The 25,172-nt window shown below is 44.7% G+C and overlaps 1 protein-coding gene across 1 annotated transcript in view; it reads left to right on the top strand.

Annotated features, from left to right (window-relative positions):
• igf2r (insulin-like growth factor 2 receptor) overlaps nucleotides 1–25,172 on the top strand; it is a 254,891-nt gene that overhangs the window by 18,069 nt on the left and 211,650 nt on the right. Inside the window, exon 2 of the mRNA XM_068044624.1 lies at nucleotides 12,612–12,742. Within this exon, the coding sequence (XP_067900725.1) occupies nucleotides 12,612–12,742 (131 nt within the window). The remainder of the gene's footprint in view (nucleotides 1–12,611; nucleotides 12,743–25,172) is intronic.

Raw genomic sequence — 25,172 nt, 5'->3', positions numbered from 1 at the left:
AGTTACTGCCTCCTTAATAATGGGGTTTTTTGACAACTGATGTCAGGCTAACTGGCCTCTAGTTCCCTGTTTTTTTTTCTACTGCCTTTCTTGAATATGGTGTTACATTTGCTACCTCCCATCTACAGGGACTGTTCCGAAGTGCTGGGAATTTTGCAAGATCACAACCAATGCTTCCATTATTTCTGCAGCCACCTCTTTGAGAACTCTAGGATGTAGGCCATCAGGTCCAGGGGATTTGTTGGTTTTGAGCCTCCTTCATTTCTCCAGTACTTTTTCTTTTATTTTAACTTCCTCACTCCCATTGGACTCTTAGTTAATCATTACTTCTGGCGAGTTTTTGTGTCTTCTATTGTGAAGACAAATATAAAATATTTGTTTAATGTCTGCCATTTCATACCCCATTATAATTTCTCCTGTTACAGCCTCTAAGGGATCCATGTTTACTTTTACTATTGCTCCTTTTTATATACTTGTAGAAGTTCTGACAATCTGTTTGTATTTCTTGCTAGTTTACCCTTCTGTGTCTCCACTAGCAATATTTTGGTCATCTTTTACTGGTTTCGAAAAACACTCCCAATCCTTGGCCATATGCTTATTGACACCATCATAAGCTTTTAATCAATACTATCCTTAACCTGATCAGTTAGCCATGGGTGGATCAGTTTTCCCGTGGAGCTTTTGCTCTCTGCTTCTGCATGCTGTATCTTCTGAATTGACTTTTTAAGCTCTTCCTTCACCACTTTCTGCCCCTCTTTTCCCCACCTCCTCCCCCCCCCCCCCCAACCCCACCATCCATACATTTGATTTACTGTAGCTATTTTCTGGTTGCAAAGTTGCATGCTGTAGTATGGTTTCTTAGATGCTGGTAGCCAACTCTCCATTCTTTACTTGAATAAGTGACACTATTGAGTTATTTAACCATGGTTCCCCAATCCTATCCTTGTTTATATTTCCAGTACAAGTTTTCAGATAACAGGCTGTAAAGCATAGCATGGAGCCATGAGCAGAAAGCTTTTCGGCCCATCATGTCTGCACCAGCTCTTTCGAAGAGAAATTTTTAGTCTCACTTCGCTGCTGTTTCCCCATGTCCCTTTTTTATCCTTCAAGTATTTAAATAGTCGTTTGGTAGTACATAACTTGTGTATTGCTGAAAATAGAGACATGTTGTCGAAGCTTTTCGTCTTGTACTCATCAGGACAGTCTGAAAGAATACCAATGTAAGGGAAAACAACTTGTATGTGTATAGAATATACAGTACAATATAAAGTTGTTTTCCCTTATATTAGTATACTTGCAGATTGTCCTGATGAGTGCAAGATGAAAAGCTTCGACAACATTTCTCTATTTTTAGCAAAACTTCAAGAATTAATCGAATTCTTTTTTGAAAGCTACTATTGAATCTGTATCCACCACACTGTCAGGCAGTGCGTTCCAAATCCTAACCACTCATTGCATAAAGTTTTTACCTCATGTCACTTCTGGTTTTTCTGCCATTCAACTTAAATTTGTTCTAGCTGGTTATTGACCTTCCAGCCATTGGAGACAGTTTATTTATTCTATTTAAATTCATTATTATTTTAAACATCTTTATCAAAAATCTTCTTAGCCTTCATTGTTCTAAGCAGAACTGCCCCAGCTTCTCCAGTCTAACTACATAAGTATCCCTGGAACCATTCTAGTAAATCTTGCTGCATCCTCTCTAAAGCCTTCACCACTTTCCTAAAGTGTGGTTCCTAGGATTGGATGCAGTATTTCAGCTGGGGTTGAGTTAGTGTTTATATGGGTGTAACATAACTCCCTGGCTTTTGTACTGTTTGCCTCTAGTGATTAAACAACTTACATTTATGTAGCACCTTTTAATGTATGGCAGACTGATACAAAAGGTGAAGTCACGTGGGATCAGAGGGGAGCTGGCAAGATGGATACAGAACTGGCTCTGTCATAGAAGACAGAGGGTAACAGTGGAAGGGTGCTTTTCAGAATGGAGGGATGTGACTAGTGGTGTTCCGCAGGGATCAGTGCTGGGACCTTTGCTGTTTGTAGTATATATAAATGATTTGGAGGAAAATGTAGCTGGTCTGATTAGTAAGTTTGCGGACGACACAAAGGTTGGTGGAGTTGCGGACAGTGATTAGGATTGTCAGAGGATACAGCAGGATATAGATCGGTTGGAGACTTGGGCGGAGAAATGGCAGATGGAGTTTAATTTGGACAAATGTGAAGTAATGCATTTTGGAAGGTCTAATGCAGGTGGGAAGTATACAGTAAATGGCAGAACCCTTAAGAGTATTGACAGGCAGAGAGATCTGGGCGTACAGGTCACTGAAAGTGGCAACGCAGGTGGATAAGGTAGTCAAGAAGGCATACGGCATGCTTGCCTTCATCGGTTGGGGCATAGAGTATAAAAATAGGCAAGTCATGCTGCAGCTGTACAGAACTTTAGTTAGGCCACACTTAGAATATTGCGTGCAATTCTGGTCGCCACACTACCAGAAGGACGTGAAGGCTTTGAAGTGGGTACAGAAGAGGTTTACCAGGATGTTGCCTGGTCTGGAGGGCATTAGCTATGAGGAGAGGTTGGATAAACTCGGATTGTTTGCACTGGAACGGTGGAGGGGCGACATGATCGAGGTTTACAAAGTTATAAGCGGCATGGACAGAGTGGATAGTCAGAAGCTTTTTCCCAGGGTGGAAGAGTCAGTTACTAGGGGACATAGATTTAAGGTGAGAGGGGCAAAGCTTAGAGGGGATGTGCGAGGCAAGTTCTTTACACAGAGGGTGGTGAGTGCCTGGAACTTGGTGCGGGGGAGGTGGTGGAAGCAGGTACCATAGCGACGTTTAAGAGGCATCTTGACAAATACATGAATAGGATGGGAATAGAGCGATACGGACCCCGGAAGTGCAGAAGGTTTTAGTTTCGGCAGGCATCAAGATCGGCGCAGGCTTGGAGGGCCGAATGGCCTGTTCCTGTGCTGTACTGTTCTTTGTATGTCCCAAAGTGCTTCATAGGAGCATTATAAAACAAAATGACACTGAGCCACATGAGGAGATATTGGGTCAGATGACCAAATGTTTGGTCAGAGCTAGGTTTTAAGAAGTGTTTTAAAAGAGGAAAGTGAGGTAGAGGCAAAGAGGTGTAGGGAGGGAATTCCAGAGCTTGGATCCTAGGCAGCTGAAGGTGTAGCTGCCAATGGTATGGGGGTGCACAAGCGGCCAGAATTAGCGCAAATATCTAGGAGGGTTGTGGAGCCGGAGGAGATTAGAGATAGGGAGGGGTGAGGCTATGGCAGGATGAGAATTTTAGAATCAAGACATTGCTTGACTGGGAGCCAATGTCGATCAGTGAACATGGGTGATAGGGGAACGGGAATTCGAATTAAGACATGGGCAGCAGTTTTGGATGACCAAGCTTACGGAGGGTATAATGTGGGAGACCAGCCCAGGAATGCATTGGAGTAGTCAGGTCTAGAGGTGGAACAAGGGGACAAATGAGGGTTTTAGCAGTAGCTGAGACAGGCTACATCATGGAGGTGGGAATAGGCAGTCTTAGTGATGGTGCGAATATATAGTTGAAAGCCCATCTCCGTGTCGAATGACACCAAGGTTCTGATCAAACTGACTCCATCCCTCTCCCTGGCAACAGTCACTAGATAACGGAGTTTGGACTGGGGACTGCAAACAATGGCATCAGACCTCCCAATATTTATTTGGAGGAAACTTATGGTCATTTAGTAATGGGTGTTGAATCCCGTAAGTTTTATGAACTGCTCTGTTAACCTGTCCTGCCATCTTCAAAATTTTGTGCACAACCCCTCCCGTATCCGCTTTAAAATTGTGCCATTTAGCTTGTGTTGAGTCTCCTCATTCTTACTACCAAAATGCATCGCTTCACACCTTCCTGTATTGAATTTTAGGTGTCATGTGGCTGCCTGTTCCACTAGCCTGCCTATATGCTCTTAAAGTCTGTTACTATCTCCCTTACTGTTTACTACTTTTGCAAGTTGCACGTTAACTGCAAATTTCGAATTGTCTGTTAGGGGAAACCGGCTGTCGGTCACGGCCATAGTGTTGTGACCATGTCTGGTCTAAGCAACTAAGCAGGATTGGGCCTGGTTAGTTCTTGAATGAATCACTCTTACAAACAAAATCTAAAGTAATACTTTTTTATATAGCGGTAGCTTGTAAGCTTATATATTTCAAATTTGAGAATGATGGTGTGCTGGATATGACTGAAATTTTACTTCACTGAGTTGAAAATAAACTCTAGTTTGCTCAATATGCAAAGCAAACATTAATATTGAACAAATCTGCTGAGTTGACTACTTTGGTAGAGCAACTTTCGACATGCAATTTGTGACCAGTAATTCCAGCAGGAAAGGAGTAGGTAAAGCTCTGGGGAGCTCAGCAGACCATGTAAGATGTTTTGGCACTGTTCAAGTTCATTTTATTCTTTCGCTGTGTGTAATAACACTGACCTGTTCCAGGGTGATTGGTCAAGAGAGGTGTGAGAGCACACCTGATGCATATTGTTGTGCAAAAGCTGTAAATCTCTTAGTCATGCTTTGTATACAGAAGAAAAGCATTTATTTAACTGCTGATGTGAATTTTTTATAGACCACCGCAGTTCCCTATTGAAAATTTTCTTTGGCACCCTTGTCTCGAGACAATGGGTAAGTGCCTAGAGGTGGTCAGTGGTTTGTGGAGCAGTGCCTGGAGTGGCTATAATGGCCAATTCTAGAGTAACAGACTCTTCCACAGGCGCTGCAGATAAAATTGGTTGTTCCGGCTATTACACAGTTGGCGCTCTCATTGCACTTGTCTTTTTTCCTGCCAACTGCTAAGTCTCTTCGACTCGCCGCTCTTTAGCCCCGCCTTTATGGCTGCCCGCCAGCTCTGGCGATCACTGGCAACTGGCTCCCACGACTTGTGGTCAATGTCACAGGACTTCATGTCGCGTTTACAGACGTCTTCAAAGCGGAGACATGGACAGCTGGTGGGTCTGATACCAGTGACGAGCTCGCTGTACAATGTGTCCTTGGGGATCCTGCCATCTTACATGCGGCTCACATGGCCAAGCCATTTCAAGCGCTGCTGGCTTAGTAGGGTGTATAAGCCGGGGATGTTGGCCGCCTCGAGGACTTCTGCGTTGGAGATACGGTCCTGCCTCCTGATGCCAAGGATTCTCCGGAGGCAGCAAAGATGGAATGAGTTGAGACGTTGCTCTTGGCTGACAGATGTTGTCCAGGCCTCACTGCCGTAGAGCAAGGTACTGAGGACGCAGGCTTGAAACACACGGACTTTTGTGTTCCGTGTCAGTGCACCATTTTCCCACACCTTGTTGGCCAGTCTGGACATAGCAGCGGACGTCTTTCCCATGAGCTTGTTGATTTCTGCATCGAGAGACGGGTTACTGGTGATAGTTGAACCTAGGTAGGTGACTCTTGAACCACTTCCAGTGCATGGCCGCTGATATTGATGGATGGAGCATTTCTGACGTCCTGTCCCATGATAGTTTTCTTTGAGGTTCATGGTTTAGGCCAAATTCTTTGCAGGCAGCCGCAATCCTGTTGATGAGTCTCTACAGACACTCTTCTGTGTGGGATGTTAATGCAGAATCGTCAGCAAAGAGGAGTTCCTTGATGAGGACTTTCCATACTTTGATCTTCGCTCTAAGACGGGCAAGGTTGAACAACCTGCCTTCTCATCTTGTGTGGAGGAAAATTCCTTCTTCTGAAGACTTGAATGCATGTGAGAGCAGCAGTGAGAAGATGATCCCAAACAGTGTAGGTGCGAGAACACAGCCCTGTTTCATGCCACTCAGGATAGGAAAGGGGTCTGTTGAGGCACCGCTATGCTGAATTATGCCTTTTATATTGTCATGGAATGAGGTGATACTTAATAGCTTTGGACATCTGATCTTTGCTAGTAGTCTGAAGAGACCGTGTCTGCTGACGAGGCCAAAGGCTTTGGTGAGATCTATGAAAGCAACGTAGAGGGGCATTTGTTGTTCGCGGCATTTCTCCTGTAGCTAGCGAAGGGAGAACAGCATGTCAATTTTGGATCTCTCTGCTCGAAAGCTGCGTTGTGCCTCAGGGTAGACACGCTCATTCTGCTTCTCACGTTTGCCAAGGGTGGTCATTGCTGAATCATAGATGGCATCTCTGATGTGGGCCCACTTCGTCTCTGCATCCCCTGCAGGAGTGTTTTGAAGGGCTTTTTCAAGTGAATTTAGAAACTTATTTAACAGCTGTGTATAAGAAATTCTTAGTGTTGATGCGTGACCTGCCCTTCTGCTTGGAGTGATGTAGCTTCTGTGGTTTGAGCCTAACTTTGCTGCACGCCAGGGAGTGGTCGATGTCGCAGTCCGCACTGTGAAAGCTGCATGTGATTTGGACACTGTTTACAGAGCCTTGCCTTGTGACGATGAGGTCCAGCTGGTGCCAATGACGTGATCTTGGGTGTCTCCACGAAACCTGGTGACGGGTTAGTGTGAAAAAACGAGTTGGTGATGCAGAGGTTGAGATAGGTATACAACTGCAGCAGTCTCTGTCCATTCTCCTTCATCCTTCCAATGCCATAGCGCCCAAGGCAGGAGCGCCATGAGTCATGGTTGGCCCCAACCCTGGCATTAAAGTCCCCCAGCAGGAACAAATGTTCGGTATTAATGATATTATGGATTTCCTCATAGAACTAGTCTTTAACTTCAGGTGGGGAGCAGACTGTTGGAGCATAGATGCTGAGTAGGTGAACTGGGCCAGACGTGGTGAGCAGTCGGATGGACAGTATGCGTTCTGAGCCATTTGAAGGTGGCTGTATCATGCTGAGCAGAGTTTCTGATGGCGAAGCCCACTCCATGCTGTCTTGGTTCTTCAGGATCCCTACGCTGCCAGTAGAAGGTGTAGTCTTGCTCTCAGAGATTCGCTTGCATGGAGGCGTGTCTCCTGAAGTGCTGCAATGTCCACATTGAGTCTACTGAGCTCGTTGTTAATGATGGCGGTCTTCCGAGAGTTGTTGATTGATTTGTGCAAGGTCTTCTGACAGAACTATGTGTCCTGGCCTGACGTTCCAGCTTGCAAAACGAAGGGCTGGTACCTTCTTTCCTTTTATTTTTGTCATGCTGTTTGGTGCGGTGTTACAGTCCACTTGTTGGGTAATGACCCTAAGCTCCAGGCACCCATTGAAGCAGGTGGACTGTGGTGGGATAACCTTACTGACCAGCCTGCCCGGTTTGAGGCGGGCGGTAGCTGTCCAGTGAGATGCGATGACCTCTCCCACCGACAAAGGCAACCCGTGGTGCCCAATGTCTGTCAATTGAGCTGGACTTATAACCCGTAACTGCTGCCTTCCATGTTGTTTTGGTCGCTGTGATGCAATTATGGAGTGAACTATCCGTGGTGCATGCCTGGGCGGAATGTATGGAGGTTGTGAGTTGCCTAAGCGTCAAAACTCCCCTCTCGGCCTTCCTAGTGGGGTCCAGAGGAGTGTAGAGCACGATGTTTGGCACCAGTATGGCTGTCGGAACTGCTGGAAACATGCCAAAGGTGACACGTGACCACCTTAGGGGTTCCGCTGCAGGTTTTCTGTTGGGGTTTACTCCCTTAGCCTTGGTCTCAAGGCCGTGGGGTTGTTAGCTCCTATCCCTGAGCAGAGGTCCTAACAAGTAAGGTAAAACTATTGAAAATGTCAGGCAAACCCCACCCCCCCACCACCTACCAAGACTGAGGCGCACATTATTTCGCCACACGAACATTAAAACTTAAAATTGCAAGCCCTGATTGGAAGGACATTTTGCATGGTACTAGCGATGTTGGAACAATGGGGACCCAGTTGTTGCTTCCCCAATACACAGAAGTGGTTAGAGCAGTTTTAGTCACATGACTGGCTGTTGCAGAGAATTTTAACTTCCAACAAAGGATTTTGAACTGAGACAAAGCTGTGTGCTCTTGGAAAAGATCTCTCCTGGAACTGAAGCAAGAAGACTCTCCTGCCTGCTTCCATCTCCTTCCCATGGAACTGAATCTTGTGAAAACATGAGAGAAAAGGTTCCTTCATGAACAAGGTTTTAAGACGACTACTGGGCCCCAATGAAAGGCACGACTACTTACAAAAGGACTACAGTGAGCTCGAAGCACCATAACAAGATATTGCCTCAAGCTGTTCCACCTTATCTTATCTTTTCTCTTTTCTAAACCTATCTGCATGTGTATATTACGTGCGCACGCTAGTGTGGGCACGTCGTATATCCAGAGACGTGAACCGTATTAGAGTTTGTTTTAAGTTTTTTCATAAAATTTCATCTTTAAATTGAGCCTGTGTGAATTGGTTTCTTTGTCTTTATAATTGGAACTATGAACAGGGATTCACAAAAGGGGAGCTCAAAACGCATTTAAAATTAAACCGTGTTACACTAAGATTAGGTAAAGATAGGAAAAGCCCCCTAGACACATTTCTCACTTGGCCATATATTGCACAAAATCATTCATTTAGATTCCCATAGTGGAATAGAAACATGTAGAATTATAGATGCTTGTACAGAAGCCATTGCAATTGCAGCAATATTGTTGACTTTATAACTCTTTGAATAGTGAACAGTATCTTGGATATAATAAAGTTGGGACCGGCTGACACCTGTTACACAATACTTGGGTTGCCAGCTGTTCTGATAAATGAATTACTACTCTGTTAACTGACATGTTTGAGATGAAGTTTTTATCGAGCTGTTATCTTTCCTATTGAAAGTAGATTGTGTTAGTACTGTAGGGTAAGCCTGATTGTCATACAGACTGATGTATACTGGTAGAATGCCCGATGCAGTGACTGTGGAACTGCAGTATCCAGAGTGCATCATCACATGGTAATCAAGAACAGGATTCTTCAACTGGGCTGGGGAATTTCCAGCTCTGTTCAGTATTTGAAAGAAATAGATCACAGAAATTAAATTTGTCATCTGTTCATGTTGGATTACACTACAGTAAGCTGCCAGAAAATTTACAAATAAGTGAGGTTTGACCAATACAAAGCATTAACAAAATATTTTAATTATTTTCAGAGTTGTATATAGTCTAAGCAGCAAGCTAAAGGCATTCAGGATGAAGCTTTTTGCCTTACTGAGGAGGATTGATTCCTGTTGGGGGTTGCTTATGATGAGTTTTAATGCTGAGCTTGTACGCTGGGTCCAGAATCAGCCAGTCTGTCACGCTGTAGTGAATGAGCACCTGTTAGATCCTGGTCAGTGGGCATTTGAACAATGGTGGGGGAAGGGGGAACTGTTGGGTACCTTTTTGGTGCAAACCAATACCTGTGCCAATGGCGACTTCAGGAAGAATTAAAAATCAAGGTCTGGATTTTGTTGTCTTGCCACGGCTGCCCCGCGTGGGGACCATGTGGGTGGCCACTTAACATGCCGGCAGCAGCCGATGCCCCCCTCCCCAAAACATGTGGCGGGGACGGCATCGGTGATGCCGTTCACAGCGTCATCTGATGCCGGCGCAGGTGCTGGCACCATTTTAAAAGGCTGCCAGCCCTGCAAACAGTTCAAAATAATGCAGAGTGCTCTCGCTCTCGACTAAATATTGTAGAGTTGACCCCTTCTCTTTTCCCCCCCCCCCTCCCCCACTAATTCAGGGCTGGACCCCCCAGGCGTGCTGGTCAATGCAGGGCTGGACTGCTTCCCCACCTTGGTGGCATCAGCTTCTCCTGAATGAGAAAATTAAGACACATAAGTGCTACACGCGTGCTCAAGATAAGATCGTAAGGAGTTTAAAATACCTCTCAGCATAAATTTAAATTAAATATGTAAAGTAGAGTCCTATCGCAGAATGGCGGAGGTGCTGCCACAGAGCCTCCCGCTCCCACGAAGATTGGGCCTGGCAATCCCAGCGTCTGGCTCCGTGGTGGCCGCCGCCACTTCGATTCTTCACCCTCCCCCTGCCATGAAACCCGACCTCGAGCTGGAAACAAAATCCAGCCTCAAGTCATAGAGTCGTACAGCTAGTGGGGTGGAAGATGAGAAAAAGAGGGATGATATTGTGGTTCTGGAAAAGACAGCAACGGGTGAGGGCAGGTGTGTGCGAAATCTGACTGAGACCGTCGAGGACTCTGTCAACTACAGTGGAAGGGAATTCTCAGTTGAGGAAGAAGGCAGACCTCAAATGTGACGGAGAAACAGTAAGAATGGAATAGACCTTATAGGGAGCAGGGTGGGATGAAGTGTGATCAAGATAGCTGTGGGATTTGGGATTATAGTGAATATTGATGGACAGCTTTCCCCAAAAATAGAGAGAAAAGTTAAAGGGAAGAGTCAGTGAGAGGGGTGGAAATTTGAAGCAAAGCTGAGGAAACTCTTCAATGCGGGATAAGAGCAGATAGTGGCACCAACACAGTCAGCAGTGCAGTGGAAAAAGAGATGAGGGAGGGGACCAGAGTAGGACTGAAACGCAAATGCTCCACGTATCCCATATAAAAGGCAAGATAACTAAGACTCCAGCGACACCTTTTATTTGGAGGAAGTGACTGGAGTCAAAGGAGTTGTTCAATGTAAGAACCAGTTCAGTCAGATGGAGGAGGATGGGAGGAAGTGGTGGGGTTCACCTGGTGGCTGGAGATGTAGTACTGTTCATACATATTTTTCCAAAAGTGCCTTTCTATCTTGGCACAGTCACAGTAAAGTACTTTTGTTCACTGAGGCCTAGTGAGGCTCTCTTATGAATCTTTCAATCTGTATCATGATTTAAAATTGCATAGTAAGCAAGTTAGAATGGCATTGCAGTCTTCTGGAATCATTTGTGATCCAGATTCCCTTGATAAGATCTCACACTTTGCTCTGGATATACCTTCAACATTGAGTTGATAAATGCAGAATGTTGGACCAACTATCTTGATTGGTCCTTGGTTTGGCATATTTGATGTTTCAAAACTTTTCAGACTGGGAGGCCACTTTCAGGCATTCAGCTGACTTCTTGATGACAGCTGGTAAATTCTCAATGAACTAGCTCATACAGGGAGACCGCAGGTAGGTTGTCGTCAACTCCCATATTGCATTGCTTACCATTTGCTGTGATGCCATCATGCTCTGAGATGGAAAAAGTCATGACCTTGCCATTCACAAAGACTTGAAAACCTTAGAGCTTAAAATTTGCACCAGCCACTCTGGAGAAACAGCAGCTAATATTCAGGCAGCTGGTATCAACCCACAATCCAGATGGATAGATTTGTTGCACGCATGCAGCATTAAAAAAACACCATCACCGACCCAACTGCAGAGATCCCTGATTGCAACCCCTCTCGAAGACAGTGGACAGCTCTGAACCAAATCCGCGCAGGGGATGGGCAATGTGGTCACTTTCTCCATAAATATAAGATGAGGGACAACCCAAAATGTGATTGTGGCCATAAGTCCCAGAGAATGGAACATCACATTAACCTGCGCACTAAGATCTGTTGCACGAGGCACCTCATTTCTCCACACAGCATCTCAGAAGGCCATTGAATGGATAACCAAACAAGACGTCCCATTATATGCTTTTCCCGCCATACGAAAATAGTAGTAGTCTTCTGGAATTAGAGTTGCGCAAGGCTATAACTGAGATCTGTAGAAATGGCAAGATTTCAATATGGGGTAGCAACAGAGCAGCTTTATTGCAGTTTTCTCTCCTCTTCCCCCACCACCCCCCCTCCCCCTCCCCCACCTTGCCCCCTCGCAAGTAAATCTGAAAGCCGTTGTTAAAAGCCAAGCAGGTAATAGAATGTTTCAGGGTAGCTCATGTCAGTCCTAATGTGTTATTAGCTGCAGTGCTGTTTGTTTGATCTATTGATTTAAGAGAAAACGATCATTGACGAGAAACAATTTATATCTTGTTTCAGGTTAGTAGAACACTATATGCATGATCTAAATCCTCTGAGATGCAGTTCCAGTCCTACCATTCTGTTGACTTTGCACAGCCTGTTGGTATTCTCTACACTTCAAACTTCAAGGTGGTTGTACTTTCAACAGTAGAAAGCAAACGCTAGCTTTTCACGTTCTCAGGATGCACCAAAGTGCTTCACGGCTAATGGCTTACTTATTAAACTGCAATCACTGGTTCACTGTTTAGTGGGAAAATGCAGTAGCCAGTTTGCACACTGAAAGGTCTCACAAGCAGTAAATTAGTTGAATGATCAGTTGATCTGTTTTTGGTGGTTTTCAGAGCTGAATATTATCGAGGACACCAGGAGAGCTCCTTGCTCTTTTACATACATCTAAACAGGCTGACAGGCCTTGGTTTACTCCTTCATCTGAAGCATGGCAGCTCTTAATACAGCATTCCCCCAGCACTGCCCTGAAATGGTAGCCTAGATTATGTGTTTACATGCTGGAATGGGGCTTAAACCCACAACTCTCTGCTTGGGGCAAGTGCTAACAATAAGCCAAGCTGGCATCAAGAATTTTAAACTTGTGATTGAACTTGTTTTGCAGTAATCGCATTAATTTCAATTTAAAAAAAAAACTGTACTTTAGTTTGCAATTTGTTTTCTAACTTCCTCAGTGCAGGAGAACCTGGAATTAAGGGAGGAAATTGTACTTGGAACTTGTCCTTTTTTGTGTGTAATTGATCTTCTTCTTCTTTCAGGTATACTTGGGAGGCAATAGATTCTGAGAAGGGAATAAATTACAAAATAAACCTATGTACGCCTTTAAATTGTGGGAGTTTGAGTGCCATCTGTGCTTACAGTTCATCACAAAAAACCAACCAGTCAGTAGGTGAGTGCAACAGACTTTGTATACCTGTATTTTTAAAAGTACATTTTCATGTTTAGTTATCTTAGAAGTAGTATGAATGTTTTTTCAGTTTTATGGGATATAATGCAAAGTGGAATTGGAGAAATCCATTCGAACATGGAATATTCAATTCCACGTATATGCTGTCAAATAACAATGTTTTTGGGCTTAAATGCTATGCTTTTACTCAGGACCACATTTACAGTCGAACATGCATGTTTTGGTGACCCAAGAGATTTACTAGATTGGTCAAAATTCTTTGCCATTTTAATTTGAGTGAAAAAGGGCAAGTGTTTACTCTCTAGCCAATCACTATGTAAAACGACAGAATTATGGCAGATGAAATTTAATATTGAATCTGAAATGTGACAGGAAGTTTTAAAAAAAGATGACAGTGCTCCATGAATGGTGTCAAAATAGTTCGAAGATAATTTAGAAAGATCTACAGGTACTGGTAGAATTACCACTTAACATTTCAAGTCAACAAAATCAGAGAATATTGAGCTATATAACCAAAAGAATAGAGCGCAAGTTGGTGGGACAAATGCTTAAACTGTGTTCTGGTCAGACCACATTGAGACACTAAGAAGAGATCATGTCCTTGAGGCAGTGTAGAAGAGCCATGGGACTGATCTGTCAGGTGGCTGAGTTTGATGAGGAAACACAACAGAAACTCAGACTTTTCAACCCTGAAAGGAGTTAATAGAGAGATACCTTAACATGTATAACATGTATATAAAAGTTAAATCTTAAACATATTTCAAATTAAGCAGTCATGGGTTGATTTGGCTTCAAACTAAGCAAAAGCAAATTTAGGACTTGCCAAGAAGCCCTTGGTGCAAAGAATTACCAACTTGTGGAATGGAGTTCTATGCAGAGAACTAATAGAAAACCCAGTAAATCTCCCATATTTGGATTTTGTGATGGGGACTTTGGGTTTATTTTTCTGCATAGCTCAGCTAAAATGGGTTGAATAACTAGCTGAATATGAGGACAATGAAACTGCCAGATTTTGAATTGATTATAAACCAAAACATTTTTAGTAAATAGTTGAAGATGAAAATCTGATTCCAGAAGTATTGTCAAGTATTGGAAGATTCTCTGGATAAATGGAAAATGTCTAAAGCACATGAAGATATCCTGGCCTGAAATCCACTTCTAAATATAGATTGTTTCAATTCCCAAAGTCATATTCATGCTTTTATCTACTTTTCAGTTATACTAGTTGCACTCCTTTGACATTGCTCATGTTGTCTGACTCCAGAGCACAGTTATGCTATTTAGTGACCTGGTCTGTCTCTTTTTTTAAACATTCCTTCTGGGATGGAATTTAAAATTGTTTTACATTCATAATGGAAAGTGACACGAGAAGTGTGCCTCTCCAGTTGCACATTGTCAGATTCATAGTGTAAAGCAACCCTTAATTGTCCTGTGTGAATTTACACAGCATTTAACAAAATCTACATTGTAGTAAAAAGATACAGGCACATTTTGATGATTCATGAAGTTCCTGTCGTATAAAACTACACATTAACTTAGTGTGTGGTACCACAGGAAATTTGTATCTGTATAGATAGATATTTCCAATGGCATTACTCATGTCGTGTTTAAAAGCTGTGTTATACTATTGGGCTTGGGTAGCTGGGAGGGGCTGGTACTTAAAAGAATACAGTGACCCTCCCTGGACTCTAGTCTGTCCATTTTTTCCCCTGTTCTTTCTCTCTCTCTCTCCTGCACCACTGCCCTCTTTTTCACCCCCCCCCACACCACCCCCCACCACCAAACCTTCAAATACTTCATAATTAACATCTGGCAACATTTGTAGGCCTGATATAAACAAAAATGAAAATACACAGTTACGATTACTAGAACCACCACCAGCTTGGTCTCTAATGGATGTGCAAAGGAGAATGCTTAATATGGCAGTGTTCCTGAGATCATGTCCCTCCCTTTACCGCCTGCATCAGCATCCCAGACCCATTCCCTTTTACCGTCATATTTTATCATTTTTATCATTCAGCAAGCTTTCAATTCATTCAAATTGCCAATAGTACCATGGGTGCTGCAAGTATTGGGAGCAAATCATTGCAAAGACAAGCTGGGAATAGAGAGGTTTTGAAAAAATGTAAAAGAATGGGAGAGGGCAAAAAGAATTTGAAAAGGACAGGGGCAGACCAGAAGTGAAAGAGAAGGGGCTTGGGCAGTGAGGTAGGTGATGATGAAAGAACAGGGTAATTGTTTCTGGAAGGAGATTTTATTTTTTGAGGTTTGGAGAACTGACCTTGCATTCACCTTACAATAAATGCTGAAGGATGAAGAAGCACCTGAAATGGAATGGAAGAAAAGTGAGATTTGAGGCGGGGTGCTGATTATTCTGAGCAAAAGTTAGAGTAAGAACATGGGGCATAGAGATGAAAGTAGATATAGGTGGGACAGTGGCACAGTGGTTAGCACTGCAGCCTCACAGCTCCAGTGACCCGGGTTCGGTTCTGGGTACTGCCTGTGCGGAATTTGCAAGTTCTCCCTGTGACTGCATGGGTTTCCACCGGGTGCTCCGGTTTCCTCCCACAGCCAAAGACTTGCAGGTTGATAGGTAAATTGGCTATTGTAAATTGCCCCTAGTGTAGGTAGGTGGTAGGAGAATGGTGGAAATGTGGTAGGGAATATGGGATTAATGTAGGATTAGTATAAATGGTTGGTTGTTGGTCGGCACAGACTCAGTGGCCCGAAAGGACTGTTTCAGTGCTGTATGTCTGTGACTCTATCTATGACTCTAGGTGAGAGAAAGTGAGTATAGAAAAAGAGGAAAAAGTAGGTGATGAAGCCAAGAGAGTGTATTCAAGAGTGGAATATTATCTCAGGAAAGGAGAGAGAAAAAGTTTTTCATTTTGCTGAGCAGTGATATGGAATCAAATACCTTGCAACAAACAAATTTCTATAATTTTCTTTCATTAAATGGAAATATTAACTATCCTCACACGATACTATTAATGATGTTTGAGTGATACATTGCTAAGGAGCTGCAAATCATTGCTGCCTTGCTAAATAGTGATCAGAGGCTGCCCACAAAGGAAGTTGTGGAGGCAGGAGGGAAATTTTGTTTTATTTGTTTTGTTACAACCAGGTGAGAAAGGGGTCTAGGGCTCCCCCTCTTGGTCTCTTCCTGGCTTGGCTGTAACAGGGTTTAGGTTTTTAAAACACTGTGTTTTTAGCTTCCACTCAGTGAATCCTTGCTCATTGCCCTTTATCGTAGGGGCAAAGAAATCAACCAGACAGCTTTTCTGAAACTTACACCTTTCTTGTTTAAATCTATAAACCTTAAAACTCTAATTCAGTTAAAACTAAAAATGTGACGCTAGCATGCAAACGCGATAAACACACGCGCAAATAGAGATAGAATTAAAGAGATGTTTGAAGTAATATGGAGTTCAGTTACTCGTTTTGGGATTGCAGTTAAGTCTTGCAGTTCTCGTTGGGGCCCAGTGCACACTTATTTAGCTGGTATCAGAAGGCTGTAGGAGTCTTCTCTTTTGAGGCTTGCGTTATTTCCGTGGGTCCCTGGAACTTTGCGTGAGAGAGAGGGAGAGACAGAGATAGGTACTCTTCAATTTCAGTTGCAGTCTGTTCTCCAACTGAGTAGTACGATTCAGAAAACTCCATGTTGGCCAGCAGGTTAGTCATGTGACTAGCTCCTTATTTGGAACAACCTGCCTGGCAAGGTTTGTGGATTTTCTCCCAAGCTTGGCAGACACTCTCGGGGGATGAGGAGGGGGGTGGTGAAATGCTGGCCTTTTACACATTCAATGTCTTTTGATCAAAATCCATCTGGTCAATTGAATCAGGGAGCAGTTCCATTGTCTCTTATTCAGCTGTCTTTTAGAATGCAAACATGCAGCCATGTTTTCAGTCACTGCTGTAATCTCTTTAAACAAGTTATTTCAAATCCAGAACAGTTCAAAATGTTCCATATGATGAAATTAATATGTCCCATTTTTGGTAGGTGTGGTTTTTGTCACAATTTGTATAGATGTTGCAGATACGAACAGAATCCAATGACTTACAGGCAGACCAGAGCAATTTTTGCCTTGCCAGTGCTGAACTTTGGGGGGATGGTGAGGGGAAATGAGTTGAATGACTGACTAACTGACTGACTGATTAGTAGTGCACAACAGTCAAAGTTTTGAATATGAAGTGTAAATCTCACTTCACTGGGGGGGGGAAAAGTCAGCTTTTAAAGCTGAGGTGCAACTGTTGGAAACTCAGAATTGTGGTTGATGTCTCATTTTAAAAGAAAGGAAGTGCAGCTTACTGCAAGCAGTAGAATTTGTTACAAACTTAGTAGCATCTGTTACATCTGATGTGGTGATTATTAGCGATTCCAAGTGAAAACACAAAATGCTAGAAAACACTCAGCAGGTCAGGCAGTGCCAGAACTGAGTTCTGATGAAAAGTCATCGACCTGAAGTGTTAACTGTTTCTCTACAGATGCTGCCCGACTGCTGAGTGCTTGCCAGTATTGTTTCTACTTTAGGTCTCCAGCATTCACAGTATTTTGCTTTCGTTTTAGTGTTGTGCAGAGAATTTATTATATGCACTTTCACATCTCTGGATGTGCATGATGTAGAAATGGTGAAGGTGATTCCTTATAGTCTAGTCAGCTTTTCTTCAGGTACTGGCAATGGCAAATAACATTCATACCACATATGTGCCAGGCAATGACCATCTCCAACAAAAGAGAATCTAACCATCTCCCCTTGACATTCAATGACATTACTGTCGCTGAATCCCCCACCATCATCCTGGGGGTTAAAGGCCTGCTTGGGTATGAAATTGAAACCCGACCCAACCACATCCCACCGGGGCCCAAGTCCTTTGACTTTTTTCCCACACCTGACGCGACTACCGTAATAAAGTTAATTATATCAGACAGGTTATTGTGCTCTACCTTGTCCAAATGTTGTGATCCTTTGTTCAGGCAGCATGTTTTTTGCCTTGACGTCCCGGCTGAATGTTCAAATTTTGAAGATTACTTCCCTCCCTGAGCAAGGCAGCACTGTGTCTGCGTCCAGCCTGAGCCGACCCGAGCCCGATGTGTCGGGTCTGGTCGGGGCAGGTAGTCATTGCTTTAGTTGGGGTTACCAATTGCCAGACACTTAACTGGATCAGCTACATAAATACTGTGGCTACAAGTGTCTCGTGGCTGGGGAATCTAGAACCAGGGGACACGGTCTCAGAATAAGGGGCAGGCCATTTAGCACTGAGATGAGGAGGAATTTCTTCACTCAGAGGGTGAGATCGATAGATTTTTACATATTGAAAACATCAAGGGATATGGGATAGTGCAGGAAAATTGTGTTGAAGTAGAAGATGAACCATGATCTCAAGGGCTGAATGGCCTACTCCTCCTATTTCTAATTTTCTAAGAACAGTTCAGAGGCTAAAATTCTGTGGCGAGTAACTCGTCTCCTGACTCCCCAAAACCTGTCCACTGTCTACAAGGCACAAATCAAGAGTGTGATGGAATACTGTCCAGATGAGTCCCGCTCCAACTCAAGAAACTAGATACCATCCAGGACAAAGCAGCTCACTTGATTGGCATTCCATCTGCCACCTTAAACATTTACTCCCTCCACCACTGGTGCACAGTGACAGCAGTGTGTACCTTCTACAAGATGCACTGCAGTAACTCGCCAAGCCTGCTTTGACAGCACCTTCCAAACCCATGAACTCTACCACCCAGAAGGACAAGGGCAGCAGATGCATGGGAACACCATCACCTGCAAGTTCCCCTCCAAGTCACACATTATCCTGACTTGGATCTGTATCACCTTTCCATCACTGTCGCTGGGTCAAAAATATGGAACTCCCTTCCTAACAGCACTGTGGGTGCACCTACACCAGATGGACTACAGTAGATCAAGAAGGCAGCTCGCCACCACCTCTTCAAAGGCAATTACGGATGGGCAATAAATGCTGACATCGCCAGTGACGCCCACATCTCATAAAAGAATTTTAAAAAAAACACTTTCCTTTTATATTACGGCTGTTCTGTATGTTGAATTCCTAAGTTTTTGATTTCATTTGTTATATGTACAAATGTTAACTTGTCTCATGGTTTCTGCCTGAATCATCGTTTCCTTTCATATTTAGGTGAGTGGAAATATAATGGAAATATGATGGAAATAAGGGAAACCATGGCGTGATCCATTCAGAACATATAGAACATAGAACATAGAACATACAGCACAGAACAGGCCCTTCGGCCCACAATGTTGTGCCGATCCTTTGTCCTCTGTCAAGGACAATTTAATCTATACCCCATCATTCTCCTTTATCCATATACCTATCCAAAAGCCTTTTGAAAGTCCCTAAAGTTTCTGACTCAACAACTTCCCCGGGCAAGGCATTCCATGCCTCGACCACTCTCTGGGTAAAGAACCTTCCCCTGACATCCCCCTTATATCTCCCACCCTTCACCTTAAATTTATGACCCCTTGTAACGCTTTGCTCCACCCGGGGAAAAAGTTTCTGACTGTCTACCCTATCTATTCCCCTGATCATCTTATAAACCTCTATCATGTCACCCCTCATCCTTCTCCGTTCTAATGAGAAGAGGCCTAGAATGTTCAGCCTTTCCTCGTAAGACTTATTCTCCATTCCAGGCAACATCCTGGTAAATCTCCTCTGCACCCTCTCCAAGGCTTCCACATCCTTCCTAAAGTGAGGCGACCAGAACTGCACACAGTACTCCAAATGAGGCCTTACCAAGGTCCTGTACAGCTGCATCATCACCTCACGGCTCTTAAATTCAATCCCTCTGCTAATGAACGCTAACACCCCATATGCCTTCTTCACAGCCCTATCCACTTGAGTTGCAACTTTCAATGATCTATGCACATAGACCCCAAGGTCTCTCTGCTCCTCCACATGCCCAAGAACCCTACCGTTAACCCAGTATTTTGCATTCATGTTTGTCCTTCCAAAATGGACGACCTCACACTTTTCAGGGTTAAACTCCATCTGCCACTTTTCAGCCCAGCACTGCAACCTATCCAAGTCCCTTTGCAGACGACAATAGCCCTCCTCGGTATCCACAACTCCACCAACCTTTGTATCATCTGCAAATTTACTGACCCACCCTTCGACTTCCTCATCCAAGTCGTTAATAAAAATCACAAACAGGAGAGGACCCAGAACTGATCCCTGCGGCACGCCACTGGTAACTGGGCTCCAGGCTGAGTATTTACCATCTAAGACCACTCTCTGCCTTCTATCAGTTAGCCAATTCTTAATCCAACTGGCCACATTCCCCACTATCCCATGCCTCCTGACTTTCTCCATAAGTCTACCATGGGGGACCTTATCAAATGCCTTACTAAAATCCATGTACACCACATCCACTGGTTTACCCTCATCCACTTGCTTGGTCACCTGCTCAAAGAATTCAATCAGGCTTGTGAGGCAAGACCTACCCCTCACAAAACCGTGCTGACTGTCCCGAATCAAGCAGTGTCTTTCCAGATGCTCAGAAATCCTATCCCTCAGCACCTTTTCCATCAACTTGCCTACCACCGAAGTAAGACTAACTGGCCTGTAATTCCCAGGGTTGTTCCTATTCCCTTTCTTGAACAGGGGCACAACATTTGCCACCCTCCAATCACCTGGTACCACCCCCGTCAGCAGAGAAGATGAAAAGATCATTGCCAGCGGCTCTGCAATTTCATCCCTTGCTTCCCATAACATCCTTGGATATACCCCGTCAGGCCCGGGAGACTTGTCTATCTTCAAGTTATTCAAAAACCCCAACACATCTTCCCTCCTAACGAGCACTTCCTCGAGCTTACCAGTCTGCTTCCCACCGTCCTCTTCAGTAATACACCCCTTCTCATTCGTAAATACCGAAGAGAAGTACTCATTCAAAACCTCACTTATCTCTTCCGGCTCAACACACAGTCTCCCGCTATTGTCCTTGACCGGACCTACGGTCCCCCTAGTCATCCTCATATTTCTGACATACGCGTAAAAGGCCTTGGGGTTTTCTTTTATCCTACCCGCCAAGCATTTTTCATGCCCTCTCTTAGCTCTCCTAATCCCTTTCTTCAGATCCTTCCTGGCCATCTTGTATCCCTCCAGAGCTATGCCTGTGCCCTTTTTCCTCAACTTTATATACGCATCCTTCTTCTTCCTAACAAGACTCTCAACCTCTCTTGTCAACCACGGTTCCCTCACATGACCATCCCTTCCCTGTCTGACAGGGACATGCTTATCAATGGCCCCTACTATCTGCTCCTTGAAAAAGTTCCACATTTCGACCGTGCCCTTCCCTGCCAGCATATGCTCCCAACTTATGCTCCTCAGTTCCTGCCTGACAGCATCATATCTACCCTTCCCCCAATTGTAAACCTTGCCCTGTTGCACATACCTATCCCTCTCCATTACCACAGTGAATGCTACAGAATTGTGATCACTATCTCCAAAGTGCTCGCCCACCAACAGCTCTATCACTTGCCCTGGTTCATTACCTAGTACCAAATCCAATATTGCCTCCCCTCTGGTCGGGCAGTCTACATACTGAGTCAGAAAAGCTTCCTGGACATACTGCACAAACACTACCCCATCCAAACTATTCGATCTAAAGAGTTGCCAATCAATATTTGGGAAGTTGAAATCCCCCATAATTACTACCCTGTGACTTCTGCTCCTTTCCAAAATCTGTTTCCCAATCTGCTCTTCCACCTCCCTGCTGCTATTGGGGGGCCTATAGAAAACTCCCATCAAGGTGACTGCTCCTTTCCTGTTCCTGACCTCAACCCACAGTGCCTCAGTCGGCAGATCCTCCTCGAAAATTCTTTCAGCAGTTGTTACACTATTTCTAACTAACAATGCCACCCCCCCACCTCTTTTACCACCATTCCTAATCTTATGAAAACATCTATAACCAGGTACCTCCAAAAACCATTCCTCCCCCTCACCTATCCACGTTTCAGTGATGGCCACAACATCGTAGTCCCAAGTGCCCATCCACGCCTTCAATTCACTCACCTTATTCCTGATGCTTCTTGCGTTGAAGTATACGCACTTTAACCCTTCTCCGTGCCCATCTGTCCTCTGCGACAGTGCTACCTTCCCCAATACCTCACTACACTCTTTGTCTTTCTGAGTGGACCCACTGGTCCCTGGATTACAAGTCCGGTTCCCATCCCCCTCCCAAACTAGTTTAAACCCTCCCGAACAGTACTAGCAAACCTCCCTCCCAGGATATTGGTGCCCCTCTGGTTCAGATGCAGCCCGTCCTGTTTGAACAGGTCCCATCTTCCCCAGAATGCAGTCCAATTATCCAAGAACTGGAAGCCCTCCCTCCTACACCATTCCTGCAGCCACGTGTTCAGCTGTGCTCTCTCCCTATTCCTAGTCTCACTATCACGTGGCGCCGGCAACAAACCAGAGATAACAACTCTGTCCGTCCGAGCTTTCAGCTTCCAGCCTAACTCCCTAAACTCACTTCTAACATCTGTGCCACCCTTCCTTCCTACGTCGTTGGTGCCAATGTGCACCACGACCTCTGGCTGCTCCCCCTCCCCTTTAAGGATCCTGAAGACGCGATCACAAACATCACGGACCCTGGCACCAGGGAGGCAACAAACCATCCGTGCGTCTCGCCTGCGCCCACAGAACCGCCTGTCCGTACTCCTCACCATCGAGTCCCCGATGACTAGTGCTCTCCCATTCTCCCTCCTTCCCTTCTGAGCCACAGTGCAGGACCCCGTGCCAGAGGCCCGGTCACTGCAGCCTGCCCCCGATAGGCCGTCCCCCCCAACAGTATCTAAAACTGTATACTTGTTGTTGAGGGGAACGACCACAGGAGATCCCTGCACTGACCTCTTCCCACCTCTAACTGTTACCCAGCTGCCTTTGATTTGTGGAGTAACGACCTCCGTGTAGCTTCTATCTATCAACCCCTCAGCTTCCCGAATGATCCTCAGTTCATCCAGCTCCAGCTCCAATTCCCTAACACGGTCTGATAGGAGCTGGAGACGGATGCACTTCCAGCAGGTGAAGTCGGCAGGGCCACCGGAGGTTTCCCTCACCTCGAACATTCTGCAGAAGTGTTGCGATTTGAGCTTATTTCAGATCCTTCATCCATACGTTCCTGATATTCGCTATATGTAGCTATGAAAATCGATTATAATTGTAAATGTATTTTTGGAAACTTGAAAATCTGGATTTAAGGGAATGGTTACATGGAAAAGGAGAACTAGAAGTGACAGTAGGAGCGTTTATATCCACATGGCTGAAGAAGCATGGGAGACAGGGATTTTACTTTGTGGGCTGCTGGTACCAGTACTGAGGAAAGGAGGAGCTGTTCTTCTTGAACCAGGATGAGACCAGTGACCTGGCTAATCAAATAACTAGGACAGTAGACAGGGCTTTAATAAAGGAGGGGGAAGGGGGTGGGGTGGTGGGAGGGTTCAGGAAAAAGGTAAATTCAAAAGCAGCAAGGGAAATGTCAAGGCTCCAGAGCAGAGGTTAAAGTAAGCAGATAGGCCAGGCAGAGACATTGAGAGTAACGAAAGTAATAGGGCATAGTGACCAAGGTGATGTCAGGGAAAATTAGAAAAAAAGTCAAAACTAAAGGCATTGTATCTGTGTGAAACACTCACAGCAAATTAGATTAATTAATAGCACAGTTAGAAATTAATAGGTTTGATCTAATAGCCATTACGGAGGTGTTTTTAAAAAATTTGTTCATGGGATGTGGGCGACGCTGGCCAGGCCGGCATTTGTTGCCCATCCGTAATTGCCCTTGAGAAGGTGGTGGTGAGCTGCCTTCTTGAACCGCTGCAGTCCATTTGGGGTAGGTCCACCCACAGTGCTGTTAGGAAGGGAGTTCCAGGATTTTGACCCAGCGACAGTGAAGGAACGGCGATATAGTTCCAAGTCAGGATGGTGTGTGACTTGGAGGGGAACTTGCAGGTGGTGGTGTTCCCATGTATTTGCTGCCCTTGTCCTTCTAGTTGGTAGAGGTCACTGGTTTGGAAGGTGCTGTCTAAGGAGCCTTAGTGCATTGCTGCAGTGCATCTTGTAGATGGTACACACTGCTGCCACTGTGTCTGGTGGAGGGAGTGAATGTTTGTAGATGGGGTGCCAATCAAGCGGGCTGCTTTGTCTTGGATGGTGTCGAGCTTCTTGAGTGTTGGAGCTGCACCCATCCAGGCAAGTGGAGAGTATTCCATCACACTCCTGTCTTGTGCCTTGTAGATGGTGGACAGGCTTTGGGGAGTCGGGAGGTGAGTTACTCGCCTCAGGATTCCTAGCCTCTGACCTGCTCTTGTAGCCGCGGTATTTATATGGCTACTCCAATTCAGTTTCTGGTCAGTGGTAGCCTCTAGGATGTTGTTAGTGGGGGATTCAGCGATGGTAATGCTGTTGAATGTCAAGGGGAAATGGTTAGATTCTCTCTTGTTGGAGATGGTCATTGCCTGGCACTTGTGTGGCGCGAATGTTACTTGCCACTTATCAGCCCAAGCCTGGATATTGTCCAGATCTTGCTGCATTTCCACACGGACTGCTTCAGTATCTGAGGTGTGGTTGCAAAGTGACCAAGGTTGGGAACTAAATATTCCAGGGTACTCTAACTACGGTCTAACTTTTCTTTTGGAAGAAATAGACGAGGGAAAAGGAGGCTAGGGAGCCCTCAATGAAGGATGGGATAAAGACAGCAGAGAAATTATCTTAGCTCAAAAAATCAAGTAGTAGAATGGATTTGAATGGAGTTACAGGAAAAAGCAGAAAACATTGGGAGTTGTTTACATAGAAACATAGAAAATAGGAGCAGGAGTAGGCCATTCAGCCCTTTGAGCCTGCTCCACCATTCATTATGATCTTGGCTGATCATCCAACTCAGTAACCTGTTCCTGCTTTCGCCACATACCCTTTGATCCCTTTAGACCCAAGAGCTATAACTAACTCCTTCTTGAAAACGTACAATGTTTTGGCCTCAGCTGCTTTCTGTGGTAACAAATTCCACAGGCTCACCACTCTCTGGGTGAAGAAATTTCTCCTCATCTCAGTCCTGAAAGGTTTACCCCGTATCCTTAGACTATTACCCCTGGTTCTGGACTCCCCCACCATCAAGAACATCCTTCCTGCATCTACCCTGTCAAATCCTGTTAGAATTTTATAGGTTTCTATGAGATCCCCCTCACTCTTCTGAACTCTAGTGAATATAATCCTAACCGACTCAATCTCTCCTCATATGTCAGTCCCGCCATTCCAGGAATCAGTCTGGTAAACCTTCACTGCGCTCCCTCTATGGCAAGAACATCCTTCCTCAGATAAGGAGACCAAAACTGCATACGCTATTCCAGGTGTGGCCTCACCAAGGCTATCGCTATGAAAATTCTCTTGCTGT

The sequence above is a fragment of the Heterodontus francisci genome, chromosome 13, assembly GCF_036365525.1.
Source record: "Heterodontus francisci isolate sHetFra1 chromosome 13, sHetFra1.hap1, whole genome shotgun sequence".
In the NCBI taxonomy this organism is placed as follows: Eukaryota; Metazoa; Chordata; class Chondrichthyes; order Heterodontiformes; family Heterodontidae; genus Heterodontus; species Heterodontus francisci.
This window is presented reverse-complemented; position numbering and strand designations above follow the sequence as displayed.